This window comes from Pistacia vera, unplaced genomic scaffold (genome assembly GCF_008641045.1).
Source record: "Pistacia vera cultivar Batoury unplaced genomic scaffold, PisVer_v2 Contig287, whole genome shotgun sequence".
Taxonomy (NCBI): Eukaryota; Viridiplantae; Streptophyta; class Magnoliopsida; order Sapindales; family Anacardiaceae; genus Pistacia; species Pistacia vera.
This window is the reverse complement of record NW_022196098.1, coordinates 110,332-125,584: the sequence shown is the minus strand read 5'-3', so window position 1 is coordinate 125,584 and position 15,253 is coordinate 110,332. Positions and strand designations below refer to the sequence as shown.

The 15,253-nt window shown below is 47.1% G+C and overlaps 1 protein-coding gene across 1 annotated transcript; it reads right to left on the bottom strand.

Moving 5' to 3' along the window:
* Positions 1 to 12,387: 12,387 nt before the first annotated feature.
* Positions 12,388 to 13,362, bottom strand: LOC116134380 (L-type lectin-domain containing receptor kinase IV.1-like). The gene has a single exon (XM_031420053.1). It carries the CDS (start codon positions 13,360 to 13,362, stop codon positions 12,388 to 12,390), a length of 975 nt encoding a protein of 324 aa, XP_031275913.1.
* Positions 13,363 to 15,253: the final 1,891 nt, after the last annotated feature.

Here is a 15,253-nt window from a genome sequence, read left to right as displayed (position 1 = left end):
ATTCACAAAATTTTCTTTTAACTTTATAAATAACCAAATTCCAACAGTGTCGACCTCTTAAAAAATCATGCTAAGAATATCTTCTTTCATCGATCCACGCAACCATGAAGTTAATAAATCATCATTTGTGCTCCCTGTTTGGTAAATTGGATTGGGAGTAGTTTTCTTCTGTTTTTCATCCACAAATTCTTCTACTGGTTTTTCACCATTCAAGAGGTGATGATAAATACTAAGAATGAGAAGTAAAGGGATGACTTGAGAGCTCTATAGAAGAATATTGGTGGTGTTTAGCTTGACGGATATCAAACTAGAACATTCAAAATTCGTCTCTTAATAAAGAATAATTACCAAAGAATAATTACCCTACAACAACCCTTAAACATCAAAAGGCTTCAAAATGCAAAATTAACTTCTCTCAGATTCATCATACTGGTTATACCATTAACCTTGCTAAAGATCATCGAAATTTATACTCTTTTATTTAATCACTGAAAACTCCCTTAATTTGAGAGTTTTTTTAACCTTTTTTTTAATTATATTTGTTGCTTTAGTCGAATAAGAAAAAGGACTTGTTGGAGTCTTCACTAATTTTTTTGAAGAGATGATGTCTACAAAAGATGAAAGAAACAGATTGTGGGATGGGTGGGATTGAAAAAAGAATTTTTTGAGTTATAATGACACAAGATGAATCAAGAAGAAACAAAGGGTGTGTATATATTACAATCTTCTTGTTTGAAGATACAATGACGGTGTTTTAGAGTTATTTGGGCAGCTAATAACAAAAAATAAAATATCAAAATTGTTACGACTAAGAAATCAAAGGCTAACGTGGAGTTGCGTGACGAAACGTGGCCTGCTCCCGTCAGAACGGTAAGCGCACGTCAAGCCTGCCAAACGCCCTGGTGCTCCCACGTGTCCGCTAACCTGCTCCAAATCGCGTGAAATCGGCTTGGAAAATGGGTAATGGGACGTAAAATCAGATTAGGTCCTGACAATCACACAAACCCAAGGATTTAGTGATGATTACGCACATTCAACTGGGTATAAGAAGAGGATGACCCCTTCATTAAGGGGATTCGACAATTTTACATAAAAAACTCTCTCTCTCTCTCAAGCTTTGGTATCTATTTTCCAATCATTTGTAAGTCAGTCCGCTTTAGCGACCTGATCCACCATATCAATACAAATCAGTGGATGTACGAATTGCTAACTTAGCATCCGAACCACTTTAAAAGCTCTCGTTGCATTTATTTCGCTTTTGATATTCATTATCACGTGTGCTTTTTGACCAATCAACGCTGCGCACGTGACAATTAGTTGGTGCCGAAATCTAGCATCAACAGTTTGGCGCTAGAAGGAGGGCTGATTTAGTGTCTACCCTTCATCAGGAGAATCTTCGACCCACTGGTCCCACAGCTACAAATGGCCCACCAATCTGAACCTGAGCAAGTCAACCAGCGTGCTGAAGGAGTCCCTCTAGCCCAGAGGGATACCCCTTCCAACGTACCTCCAGTTTCGCAAAATGCTGCGGGGGATATCCCGACAGCTCCGCAACTCGACCCTGCCATCAGAAGCTACCTGGAGAGGTTCGACAATACTCTCCAGACGGTCAACCAGAGGCTGGACCGTTTGGACCAAGGCATGTCTTCTATGACAACCGACACGGTACAATCGCCAAAGATGCCTGCAGGTCGCGCAAAAGCGCAGCAAACGGCAATAGCCCGTGCCGCGAGCACTGCAACGCGTAGGCGCAAGGGTAAACAAGTGGCAAAAAGTAAGCCTACGGGCTCCCAAGGACCAGCGAACACAAAAGGTGCCCCGAGCAGGGTATCGGCAAAGCTGAGACTCTGCAAAAAAGTAAATCCCGAGCTGTCCCATGCCACGTCGCAGGCAAACCTAAGTGAAAATGCTAGGCGCGATGATTCCTATCACCACCAGCAGAACGACCCCGATCGTTATCATGCGGGTGGCCCCCACACGTCGCGGGGCGGTTCGTACCACCGCGAGGGTCGTGAAAATGCCCCGCACAATCCACCGCCTTCACACGCCTTTAGTCAGCGTGTGTCGAGTGCGACCGGGAATGTTGGCCGAGGCGAGGAGGAATCCGACCTCCGGACCTTCCTGAACCGTAATCGAGAAGGCCGGACTCGCACAGGTGAAAGCAATCCCCAATTGGCTCCGTTACCACAAATTGAGGAGCTATAGCGAGCTCTGGACAGGTTAAGGGAGTAGCAAAACGAACAGGCACAAGTCGCCTCTGCATCCCCTTTTTCTCCCGAAGTGCTAGCTGCTCCGCTTCCACCAGGGTTCAGAATGCCAGATATGCGGCCGTTTGATGGGAACTATGATCCGCAGGATCACTTATATGAGTTCAACACCTGATGGAGCTTCACCAGGTTTCGGACCTTGCAAAATGTCATTGTTTGGCCGTGACGCTGACTTCTCACGCCAAGCGGTGGTTAAGGTCGCTCCCGGTGGGATTGATCAGTTCGTGGCCTCAGATGAGCACGACGTTCCTGCGGCATTTCCAAGCCAATCGAAAGTTTTCGATGCCTTTGAGCTACCTCAGCAACATAAGGCAAGAAAGAGATGAATCCCTGCAATCTTACATTGACCGTTTCCACAGGGAACTCAACAAGGTGGCCCACGCTCCAGAAGAGTCCATCCGAACACTTATAATAGCTGGAGTTCGACCGCAAACCAACATATGGAAAGAACTGTAGGCTGAGGACGATATTTCCCTCACCAGATTCTACAACCTGGAAGAAAAGTATCTCCGAATAGAGAATTCATTGGCGGCAATCCGCCATCGCGATCACGGCACTTCCAACAGTATGTCTGGTCGGGGAGATAATAGGAGAGCTGATCGCAGAGACATTGACGATCAGCGAAAAGGGAAGAAACCCCGTTACGAGCAGAAAAAGTCCTATGCTCCTGTTTCTCGTCGCGACCATGACAGGACTCAATACACCCTGCTGAACGTGTCCATATCTGCAATCCTCACAAATCCGAGGAGGCCAGCTTGCTCGGTGAGCCCGAACCCATGAAAACCCCTGCTACAGCTAGAAACAACAAAAAATACTACCGTTACCATCAGGATAATGGGCATCTCACTGATGAATGCCGAGCTCTAAAGTAGGCTATCGAAGAGCTCATCAAGAAGGGGCACTTCAAGGAGTACATTGATGACTCCCCAAAAGAAAACCAAGGGGAGCAAAAGAAAAAGCATCGTGATCGCAGCAGGTACAGCAGTGTGAACATAATCTTCGGAGGTCTGCACCTCACGGGAAACATGCGAGGAGTGCAGGAAAGGTATGCTCGCGAAGCGCATCACGACCCGATTAGGGTAATGAACACTTCGCAGCGACCTCAAAAAGCCAGAAAGGAGGAACCGATCACCTTCTGCGAGAAGGAGGCAGCTCGCTTGCACCATCCTCATAAGGATGCTCTGGTGATCACACCCCTGATAGGGTGTCATAATGTCTGCAGAATGCTTGTAGACAACGGAAGCGCTGTGAACATCCTGTTCAAGTCCGCTTTCGATAGAATGAACCTAGTCGAGGCCGACATGAAGCCAGCCTCGATGCCTCTGTACGGTTTTATAGGGGATCACCTGATCCCCAAAGGAACGATCCAGCTACCAGTCACGCTCGGCGACTACGATGAGGTGACTAGGGTTGCTGAATTTTTGGTCGTGGACTGCCCATCGGCCTTTAATGGAATCTTGGGGCGACCTCTGCTGAGAACCTTCAGGGTAGTCACTTCCATTTATCACCTCAAGATGAAGTTCCCCACTCCAACGGGGATCGGGGAAGTAAGCGGATCGCAAAGTGCATCTCGCGAGTGCTATGTAAAAGTGGTACAGATGGCAGATAAGGGAAAGGGCATTTCACGATGTGTGCCCCGCCAGGCTATGGCGATCAGCCGGATCGAGCCACAGCCTGGTCCAGCAGAGGATAACATAGATCCGCGAATCCAAGAAATCTCCCCTAACGGCTCGGTTGAGGATCTGTCCGAGGTTTCGATCGATCCAAAAGAGCCGAGCCGAGTGTTAAAGATTGGAAGCTATCTCAACCCACAGCTCACTTCCGAGCTGGTAAGCTTCTTAAAGGAGAACATTGACGTGTTTGCCTAGTCGCACGCAGATATGGTCGGGATCAGCCCGGACATTATTTGCCATTCATTAAATGTCAGCAGTGAAGCCAAGCCAGTTTGCCAAAAAAGAAGGGCGATGGATCCGGAGCGGTATGCTGCACTAAAATCAGAAGTGGAGAACCTTCTCCAAAATGGATCCATTCGTGAGGCTCTCTACCCGACCTGAGTTGCCAACCCGGTCCTGGTAAAGAAGCCAAATGGCAAGTGGCGGACCTGCGTAGACTTCAGCGATCTCAACAAAGCTTGCCCGAAAGATAGCTTCCCCTTGCCGAGAATCGACCAGCTCGTTGATGCCACCTCGGGGCACGAGCTGTTAAGTTTCATGGATGCATACTCGGGATACAATCAAATCCTGATGTATAGACCAGATGAGGAGCATACGACCTTCATTACGGACCGGGGGCTATACTGTTACAAAGTCATGCCCTTTGGCCTCAAGAATGCAGGTGCGACCTATCAGAGGTTGGTCAATCGAATGTTCTCCGACCAGATCGGGAGGACAATGGAGGTCTACGTGGACGACATGCTGGTCAAATCCCAGGTCGCCTCAGAACATATTGCACATCTCGTAGAGATGTTTGACATACTCCGACTCTACAGAATAAAGCTGAACCCTCTCAAATGTTCATTCGGGGTATCGTCAGGAAAGTTCCTGGGATATATGGTCAATCAGCGGGGCATAGAAATAAACCCCAAGAAGATTCAAGCTCTGCTCGATATGGAAAGCCCAACCAGCAAAAAGCAGGTCATGAGTCTGAACGGGCGGGTAGCGGCACTTAGTCGCTTCATATCAAGGCTAACAAACAGCTGTTTACCATTCTTCGATGTTCTGAAGGCCAATAAGAAATTCGAATGGACTCCCGAATGCGAGCAGGCATTCCAGAGTATAAAAGAACACCTTGGGAAGCCACCTCTCCTCTCTAAGCCTCTTCCACAGGAAATCCTGCTTATCTACCAGTCCGTCTCCCAGTTCGCGGTCAGTGCAGCTTTAATACGGGAAGAGGAAAAGGCTCAGTGGCCAGTATATTATGCAAGTAAGCATCTATCAGATGCCAAGATGCGGTATCCAAAAATGGAGCGACTAGCTTTTGCTCTGCTGGTCGCGTCCAGAAAGCTGCAACCTTACTTCCATGCCCATACAATCAATGTAATGACAAATTACCCCCTCAGGCAGGTCCTTCAGAAACCAGAAGCCTTGGGTAAATTGCTCAAATGGGCCATGGAATTGAGCTAGTTCGACCTAAAGTACAAGCCCAGGTCGACCATTAAAGGACAGGCTGTTGCCGACTTCATCTCGGAATTTTCCTATCTCCCAAGCGAGCAACAGCCTAGCGAAGCCGTGCAAGAAAGTATTCAGAACCTGTCGACTTGGAACCTCTACGTCGACGGGTCATCAAACAGGAAAAGAGCCGGTGCGGGTCTTCTCCTTGTGAGCCCCGAGGGGGCTCGAATTCATGGTATTCTCCAGTTCGGGTTTAAAGCGACCAATAATGAGGCCGAGTCCGAAGCCCTGCTCGCCGGGTTGCAACTTGCTAAAGAAATGGGTGCAACCGCGATCAGCATTTACAGCGACTCTATGCTGGTCGTCAACCAAATTCTAGGGGAATACCAAGCCAAGGAAGAGAACATGGTCCGCTACTTGAAAAAGGCTAAGACCGCTCTGGGGTCGTTTAAGCACTTTGAAATCGCTCAGATCCCCAGAGAGAACAATTCTATAGCGGACGCCTTGGCAAAGATAGCCTCCTCGTTGGATTCAGAGGCTCCAGACAACATTCCTGTTCGTTTTGTCAGTGCTCCAACTATCAGCTCGACCGAACAGGCCGTAAATGTGGCTCAACCAGATTTCTGGATGACTCCCATTATCCAGTACCTCAAGGATGGGACCTTGCCAAGCGACAAGGTCGAGGCAAGGGTCCTGCGAGTAAGCTCTGCTCGTTTCACACTCATCGGGGACCAGCTGTACAGGAGAGGATTCAGTGCCCCTCTCCTTCGATGTGTAACTAGTGAAGAAGCAGACTACATCATGAGGGAAATCCATGAAGGGATCTGCGGTAACCACACAGCTGCTCGATCTCTTGCGAACAAGGTTGTTCGTCAGGGATATTATTGGCCCCGGATTCAAGAAGATGCGCACAACTTTGTCAAGAAATGTGATAAGTGCCAGCGGTTCGCGAACATTCCGCGAGCCCCCTCTCACGAGCTGATAACTATGTCTAGCCCCTGGCCGTTTTCCATGGTGGGGATCGATCTTATCGGCCCCCTGCTAGTCAGAAAGGGAGGGGTCAAGTATGTCGTGGTCGCGGTAGACTATTTCACGAAATGGGTGGAATCCGAACCACTAGCCGCGATCACGATCAGAAAGCTGAAAGACTTCGTTTTCAAGAGCATAGCGTGCTGCTACGAAATTCCTCACACCCTCATCTCGGATAATGGAAAGCAATTAGAAAAAGAGGAGTTCAAACAGTTCTGCAACGAGCTGGACATCCATAAAAAATTTGACTCAGTCGCCAGACCGCAAGCGAATGGCCAAGTTGAAGCAGTCAACAAGACCATCAAGCACACTCTAAAGGCCAAACTTGGGGCAGCCAAGGGGAATTGGGCTGACAACCTCCCCGAAGTCTTATGGGCGTACAGGACAACTCCAAGAACTTCCACCTCAAAGACCCCTTTTTCGCTAGCCTATGGCTGCGAAGCGATGATCCCTGTAGAAATGGGAACTGATTCTCTTCGGAGAGACTTGTACGATGAGGTTGAAAACAAAGCACTTATGAGGGCAAGTTTGGATCTCGTTGAAGAGCATCGCAGCAAGGCTTCGCTAAGGATAGCAGCCTACCAACAGCTAGCAAAGAGGTTTTTCGATTCAAATGTCAAGCGAAGAGACTTCCAGGTCGGGGACCTTGTGCTAAAGGAAGTTCTCCTTGGGACCAGAGAGCCGAGTGCGGGGGTTACTAGGACCTAACTGGGAAGGGCCGTACCGAGTCGACAAGGTGATCAGACCGGGGACTTACCATCTCAAAAGACTAAACGGTTACAAAGTACCCCGAGCTTGGAATGCCGAACACCTCCGGCCATACTATCAGTAATCCCGAACTCAGCTCTCAATCAGTTTATGTTAATTTCATTTCTAATGTAAAGCTTAATTTTGTTCGCTGGAAACAGTTCGCATGTATTCTGTTCACATGTAAGAATTCGCATGTAATATTGCTTATGCAAATTGAATTGTAAATTGAACTTATGTATGAAAAAGCGAACTGCAATTGAAAAGAAAGTGTATCTTCATTTATGTACAAACAAAAGTTAGACCCAATTACAATGGGGTTGACTCATTACACTACGGCTGGTCGGGGGGATCCTTCGAACCAGAACCCCTAGCCTGGTCGGGTCGTTGGGCGGCCGCGGCTACCTAATCGTCCTTCTCAGCCATGATCCGTAAAGTCTCTCGCCACCCCTCCGGGAGGTCGGAAATGTCCATATCTGGGTTCCTTAATCAGAGGGAATAAATAGACCCGATCGCCCAGTCGGCGGCCTTTTCCTCCAGCTCCTCTGACTGATTCCGCATTTCTTTAGTTAGAGAAGCGATCCTTTCACGACTCTCCTGGAGTTCAACCTCAAGAGCTCGCTTCTCCTGTTCGGACGCCTCCCTTTCCTGTTCAACTCGCTGGGCCCATATAGAGGTCGCCTGGATCTCCTGGTCCTTCTCCCCGACCACTTTGGAGAGCCTGGCGGTTGTCCTTTGGAGTTTGTTCACGTCCTCCGCACGTCGCTCAAGCTCCGCCTTTTGGAAGTCCACCGTTCGTAAAGCAGTATCCTTTTGGCTCAGATACCTGTTCGCCGCATCAAATGCTTGTGTTCTTTCAGCTTCGGCGGACTCCAGGCTTTTCTTAAGCTTCGCGACCTCCTCCTGTAGGTCGCTGGACCCCTTCGCGGCTCCCAGCCGAGTCCTCTCCATAGACATCCTCATCGCATGTAGAGTCTGCGAGCACAAAATGGTTAGAAATGAACCAGAACAAACTTTTAAGAACAGCTCGTTTACCTTGCTTAGATGCTGGAACGACGTGGTCATCAGGTCATCACCCGTGTCAGCGAACTCATCGTAAGACTTCGATAGTCCGCACTCGAGCAGAGAATAGACTATAGGCTGCAAGTACTCTGGCAGGCTCCCCAGCGAGTCCAGCACTGGTATGTCCTTCGCCTTGTCAGAGGTGATCGCCTCACTTGCAGGTTCCTTGCCCGACCTCCTTGAGTCCCTACGGGACCTCAAGGGCTCCTCCTCGGATTCGGTCTCAGACTCTTTGGCCTGAACCTGTTTCCTCTTCTTCGACCTTTAGGCCGGAGCCTTACGCCTTGGGCGTGCCGGTGGTGCCTGAGCGACCTGTTCTGGCCTGGTCGCTTCATGCACAGAGGGCTGCGAAGGTGCAGCAGTTCGCACCGGTTGTGCAGGAATAGGACGAGCAGCTTCGGCCACTCTCTCACTCCTTGATCGAGGGAAGATGAACGGTGCTCGGCGGGGCTGCTCGGATTCCTTTGGGGGCATAGTTTTTGCATGCAAGTGCGTTAGTAAACAAAACTGCTCCGCGGCCAGGACGGAAATCAATGTAACTTACCTTCCAAGGGTTCTAAAGATGCTTTGTTGCTGATAAAACCGTACTTCCGCAAGTTCGCGGTTGTCACGAGCTTTCTCGCGTCCCGACTTTCCTCATCTAGTACTCCAAAAGATACGAGCCTGTCTGGATCGTCAAGTAAGTCCTGGCTAGTCGCTCTGTTAACTGCAAAAGAATACAGGTCATTATCATAAAGCATGCGAGTAGGTTATATACCTAGCGAAGAAGAACCTACTTGGTGTCTGGAAGAGGCAGTAGCCGTCATAGCAGAAAAAGAAGAATTTCGTCTCGTAAGCCCCCGCGTTGCTGGGATAGCTATGTATCCCCTCGACGATGGGAGGTCGTCGGGACAAGTAATATGAATCCTTGTCCCTACTCTTTTTAAGGTAATAGGTGATGCCGAGCTCCACCGCCGTTGGCTCTCCCAAGCCGCTTTCGCAGCACGCGATGTACATCGCAACGGCGATGACATATGCGTTTGGTGTGAGTTGCATCAGTGCGATCCCGAAGTGATCCAGGACCGACCTGATGAAAGGATAGAAGGGAATCATCCCTCCACCCTTGAAGATCTCCTCGGAAATCGCAGCAAGGCCGTCAGCAGGGCGCTGTGACGACCTGGTATGGTCTAGGAACACCTCCGCGCGGATGTCAAACTGCTTTTTTATCCTATTAAGCTCTTCTTGGGTGAGAACCGAGAAGACATCAAGGGATGCGTCCTCGGGAACGTCCCGCGAGGACGAACTGGCCGCTTCCTCGGGTCTGGACGTTGACGGATCCATTCCAGAGTCTGCAACATCGACAGACACGGTCATTTAGGCCTTCGTGTTTTGTCCCGTGCAGCGGCAGGGGACAAATTCCTAAAACCCTAACAGTAACTCGAGCCGCCACCTATGGCTCGAGTCCGGCAACAGTGGCACGTCTCTGGTGGAACACCAGGAGACCCAACGCCGTTGCCCACCAACCAAACAAATGCAAAAAAAAGAAGAAGAAGAGAATCTTACCTTCTGGGATGCGTAATCGAGGCCGAAACTAGTTTCAGTTGCCTGAGAAGCGCCGATCGGAAAAGAATAATTTCTGGTTTGCAAAGGCTTGTCACTCAAAGCAAAAGGGGTTTTCGTGACCTCATCTGAAAAATGTGAGTTTTTATATGGATTGCGAATCGACGGTTACCACTTCTCGGAACCGAAACGACAGCCTCCTCTCTCCCCCCGCATTTAATGCGCGCCACGTCACATTAAATGCCGTAATAGGAGTCGTCGTTTCAAGTGCGTCGTGTAGTAAAAGTTGTCGAAACGATGCCGAGTCAGCACAACGCATTTAATGCTTCTGGCAGACACTGCAGCGCGTGCAGAGCGCCTGACAGCGTGGATGCAGGTTCTTTGAATCTCTCCAAGGCACGTAAAAGAGCGTCCGACGAATCCAGGTCGTTAAAATGACGATTGTCAGGTCGTTTGGGCGAGAACTGTGTGAGGTCGTGTTCGCCGAAGGTCGTGTCCCGAGTTTCTTCTATTCAGGTCAGAACAACCAAAACCTCCAACCGTAGCATGACTTAGTTTCCAAGGTTCGACCCTCAAACCTTACAAACTAGGGGGCTCCTGTTATGACTAAGAAATCAAAGGCTAACATGGAGTTGCGTGACGAAACGTGGCCTGCTCCCGTCAGAACGGTAAGCGCACGTCAAGCCTGCCAAACGCGCTGGTGCTCCCACGTGTCCGCTAACATGCTCCAAATCGCGTGAAATCGGCTTGAAAAATGGGTAATGGGACATAAAATCAGATTAGGTCCTGACAATCACACCAACCCAAGGATTTAGTGATGATTACGCACATTCAACTGGGTATAAGAAGAGGAAGACCCCTTCATTAAGGGGATTCGACAATTTTACATAAAAAACTCTCTCTCTCTCTCTCAAGCTTTGGTATCTATTTTCCAATCATTTGTAAGTCAGTCCGCTTTAGCGACCTGACCCACCATATCAATACAAATCAGTGGATGTAGGACTTGCTACCTTAGCATCCGAACCACTTTAAAAGCTCTCGTTACATTTATTTCGCTTTCGATATTCNCATCGGTGCGATCCCGAAGTGATCCAAGACCGACCTGATGAAAGGATGGAAGGGAATCATCCCCCCACCCTTGAAGATCTCTTCGGAGATCGCAGCAAGACCGTCGGCAGGATGTCGCGACGACCTGGTGTGGTCGAGGAACACCTCTGCTCGGACGTTATACTGTCTTTTAATCCTATCAAATTCTTCTCGGGTGGGAACCGAGAAGACTTCAAGGGACGCGTCCGCGGGAACTTCCCGCGTTGACGAGCTGGTTTCTTCCTCGGGTCTGGACGTTGACGGATCCATTCGAGTCTGCAACATCGACAGACACGGTCATTTAGGCCTTCGTGTTTTGTCCCATGCGGCGGCAGGGGACAAATTCCCAAAACCCTAATAATAACTTGAGCCGCCACCCACGGCTCGAGTCCGACAACAGTGGTGCGTCTCTGGTGGAACACCGAGAGACTCAATGCCGTTGCCCACCAACCAAACAAATGCAAAAAAAAGAGAGGAAAAAGAGAATCTTACCTTCTGGGATGAATAACCGAGGCCGATACTCGTTTCAGTTGTCTGAGAAGCGCCGATCGAAAAAGAATGGTTTCTGGTTTGCAAAGGCTTGTCACTCGAAGCAAAAGGGATTTTCGTGACCTCATCTGAAAAATGTGAGTTCTTATATGGGCAACGAACCGACGGCCGCAACCCCTTGGAACCGAAGCGACAACCTTCTCTCTCCTACCCGCATTTAATGCGCCCCACATCGCATTAAATGCCATAAAAGGGGCTGACGTTTCAAATGCGTTGTGCAGCCCAAAAGCTGTCAACACGACGTTGAGTCAGCACACCACGCATTTAATGCACCTGACACATTACAGTGCGAGCAGAGTGCCCGACAGCGCGGATGCAGATTCATTGAATCTCTCCACAGCATAGAAAGGAACGTCCGACGAATCCAGGTCGCTAGAATGATGGTCATCAGGTCGTTTGGACGAGGGTGGCTCGAGGTCTTGCTCGCAAAGGATTCTGCACCGAGCTTCTTCCATTTAGGTCGAAATGACCAAAACCTATCACGGCACGAGTTAGTTTCCAAGGTTCGACTCTCCAAACCTTACAAACTAGGGGGCTTCTGTTATGTCTGGGAAAGTAAGGACTGACGTGGGAGGGTCACGTGAAGAATGACCTGCTCCCGTCAGAACAACAAACACACGTCAGGCCTGCCAAACGATATGGAGCTCCCACGCGTCCATTTCCCTGCAGTAAACCGTGCGAAGTCAGCTTGGGAAGAAGGTGATGGGACATAAAACCGGATTATATCCTGACAATCACACCAACCTATGGATTTAATGATGATTACACGCTTCAGCTTGATATAAGAAGAGGAAGACCCCTTCATTAAGGGGATTCGACCATTTTTTACAAACATCAGTCTCTCTCTCTCCTGTAAACAACACATTTACTTTTTCCTAAACCTCTTGCAAGTCAGTCCGCTGTTGCGACCTGACCCACACTATCACTATCAATACAAATAAGTAGACGTAGGACTTGCTACCTTAGCATCCGAACCACTTTAAAATTTCTCTTGGCATTTACTTCCTTTTTGACTTACAATCACGTGTGTTTCTTGGCCAATTAACACTGCACACGTATCGATTAGTTGGTGCCCAAATTCGAGCATCAACAAAAGGCAATCCAATAGTCAAAAGCATTGATCGCTTCTTAGGACCTATTCGGGGAAGCTTAGGTAGTTTAGAGAGGAGGAGTTCTTGCGCTTGACCATTCATTTTGAAACTCCAACCCAAAACATAATGAGATGTTAACAACTTACCGTTGGCCGACGAGAAGCCAACAAACATGTTTTCGTTAAAAATAGTAGAAAGATCCCTTGACAAAGAGATAAGTGGGGAAATGGGCTTACCGCTATTGAATGGAGCTAAAGTGACTTTAATTTGCTTTTCCTCACCGTTGTATTCTACCCAAACTTGAATTTTCTGTCTAGTAAGTGTCAATTTCTTGAAGTCACCGGTTTGATTTTCATAATAACCAGCTGGAGCTGATTTCACAGACTTCAAACCGTTAATATCGATCCCTATATGGTTATCATTGGTTTCAAGAAACTCTTCATTCAGTTGCGTATCGATTTCTACAGCGAAAACATGATTACCAAAATTTCCGTCGTTCCTTTCATTAAAAAGGCCGAGGTACTGATTCGGAAGAGCAAGTGGGAGCCCTCGAGTGGGTGCAATGACGAAGGCCATACCATGGCCGGAAAATTCCGAATATTTTGGGTGGATAGCGAAAACAAAAGTGGTAGAGAAAGAGAAAGCATGGCCATTTGATGAATTCTTGAAGGATATTGGGTTAGGGTAAAAGGCGTGTCCGTTTTGGTTTCTGGTTTTGTTGGTAAGCTGCAGAACTCCATTGTTGGTGAATTCCGCTATGCCATCGAGGCTCAGGTTAGCGGATGGGAACCCATTGTAGATGAAACCAAAATTATCATCCGTCGCTACTGAGCTACAAATTACGACAAGGAGAGACAAGAGTATTGGGAGTTTGAAGAACATGGCTAGCTAGGCTATTGCTCACACTGTGCTCTTCTCTGATGCACAAGGCGGCATATATAAGAATTCCTTTCTGTTGTACTATCTCACGACTGAGGGAATTACAGGGTTCAGACACGTCTCACCCGTCAAACAAACACATCCTGAATAACGTTGGATTGACGCATTCCATGTTTTGATATCGTTGACGTAAATGTTAGGCGGTCTGTCATTGAGAAGGGAACCAACACGGAGACCGTGTGGCGGGTTTGGCCGGTCCCGCGTTAACACGAGTCAATGGAATTGGGGACCTTACGGCTTACATCATGAAGAAGGAGAAGTGAAATTACTATGTTGATTGCGAGTTAACCATGAAAGTCTTTTGGAGGGGAGGGGATGGATTAGCTACTATGGTCTTCATTTGGTATTTTAGGAGCAGCTTTGCGTTGATTAAACGAAAGTCGGCCGAAACAAAAGGAAAAGGAATACATGCAGTACTCAGATTTTTAAGCGATTCTGACGTTTGATCGACAATCCCGTCTTCAATTATAAACATGGTTAAATGTAACTAGATTTATTTAATCCCGTATTTATAACTTTACCCTTATTATTAAATAAAACGAAAACCATAGTATCAAAATGATCCCATCTGATTTTGTAGTACATATAATATATTGTCATGTTGTAGTCAATACTAATAGTCTATGCATGACGTACAAATAAACTTTACCATACAATTAAGGAAACGGGGAACTAGATGTTATTTGCTTTGTAATGAAGGAAAATAGTTTGAAAGAAAGATTAATGACAGATCAAGCTTTGTATACTGGAGATATTACAGGGATTTTCTTTTTTAAGTAGTAATGAAATCGATGCATATCTGTACCTTGAAATCCCCCAAATTTTTACTTCTTCAGTACTTTCTAAGGAGTTCTCTCATATTCATATATGAGCTCTATGGGCTTTATTACAGACTAAAGTCACACACTTAACCAAATGAAAGAGGCCCGTCTTATTTGGGCTGAGTGCAAATGGCAAATGGAAATTACAATTAAGTATTGTTATTTGAGCCGGTGAGCCCATCAAAACTTTTTTCAAGAAATGTTTTAATAACCAATTCGAGGTGAAACCCGACAAAGTAGTCAAGTCCCAGGTTGACCGGTCAAATCGGGTGATAAAAATTTTAAATTTAGCAAGTACACTTCTAAAAATTACAGTTAAGTTCTCATAGGTTTGAAATTTAGCAAACACACTCTAAATACAAATCGGTGGTCGACTAGTTGGCAATGCCGACACATCAAATGCAATCTCAACCATCTCTTAAACCCATTCCCCATAAAATCTAGCCAATACTTGGCTGAAATCAGTTCGATTTCAACAAGATCTCACCAATGTCGACATTGACATTCCAGGCGAGATCTCATTGACGCCAATGTTGACAACCCTCCCCATCACCACGAAATACTCTCCTCAACCTCCTGACCAAAACCCACCTCAGCTCACCCCCGTTAGCCTCGCCAATCACCGGCAAAAGCCAGTTGTCTTTGCCACCTTTTTTTTTTTTTTTTTCGGTCGATTTACTCACTAGAAATCAACTCCATTGCCACAATTGCACTCGCTGACACTTTCTTTTCAAAAGCTCCAACATCTTGACCTTCAATTGTTTGCTGGTTATCATCCCAATTCTACGGTTTTTAGTGAATAATGAAACAGGTAATCTGACCCAGTGAAAACCCTAGGTCCTAGTTAAACCGATTCAACCGACCAGACCGGGTTTTAAAACACTGTTTTCAAATACCATAGTAAATAAAATTCATTAAATAAATTTAAATATATATTCTATTCAAAATAACATTCAATATTATTTAGAATTGTTTTAAAGATAGAAAATACAATTTAAAGTCAATGATCACGT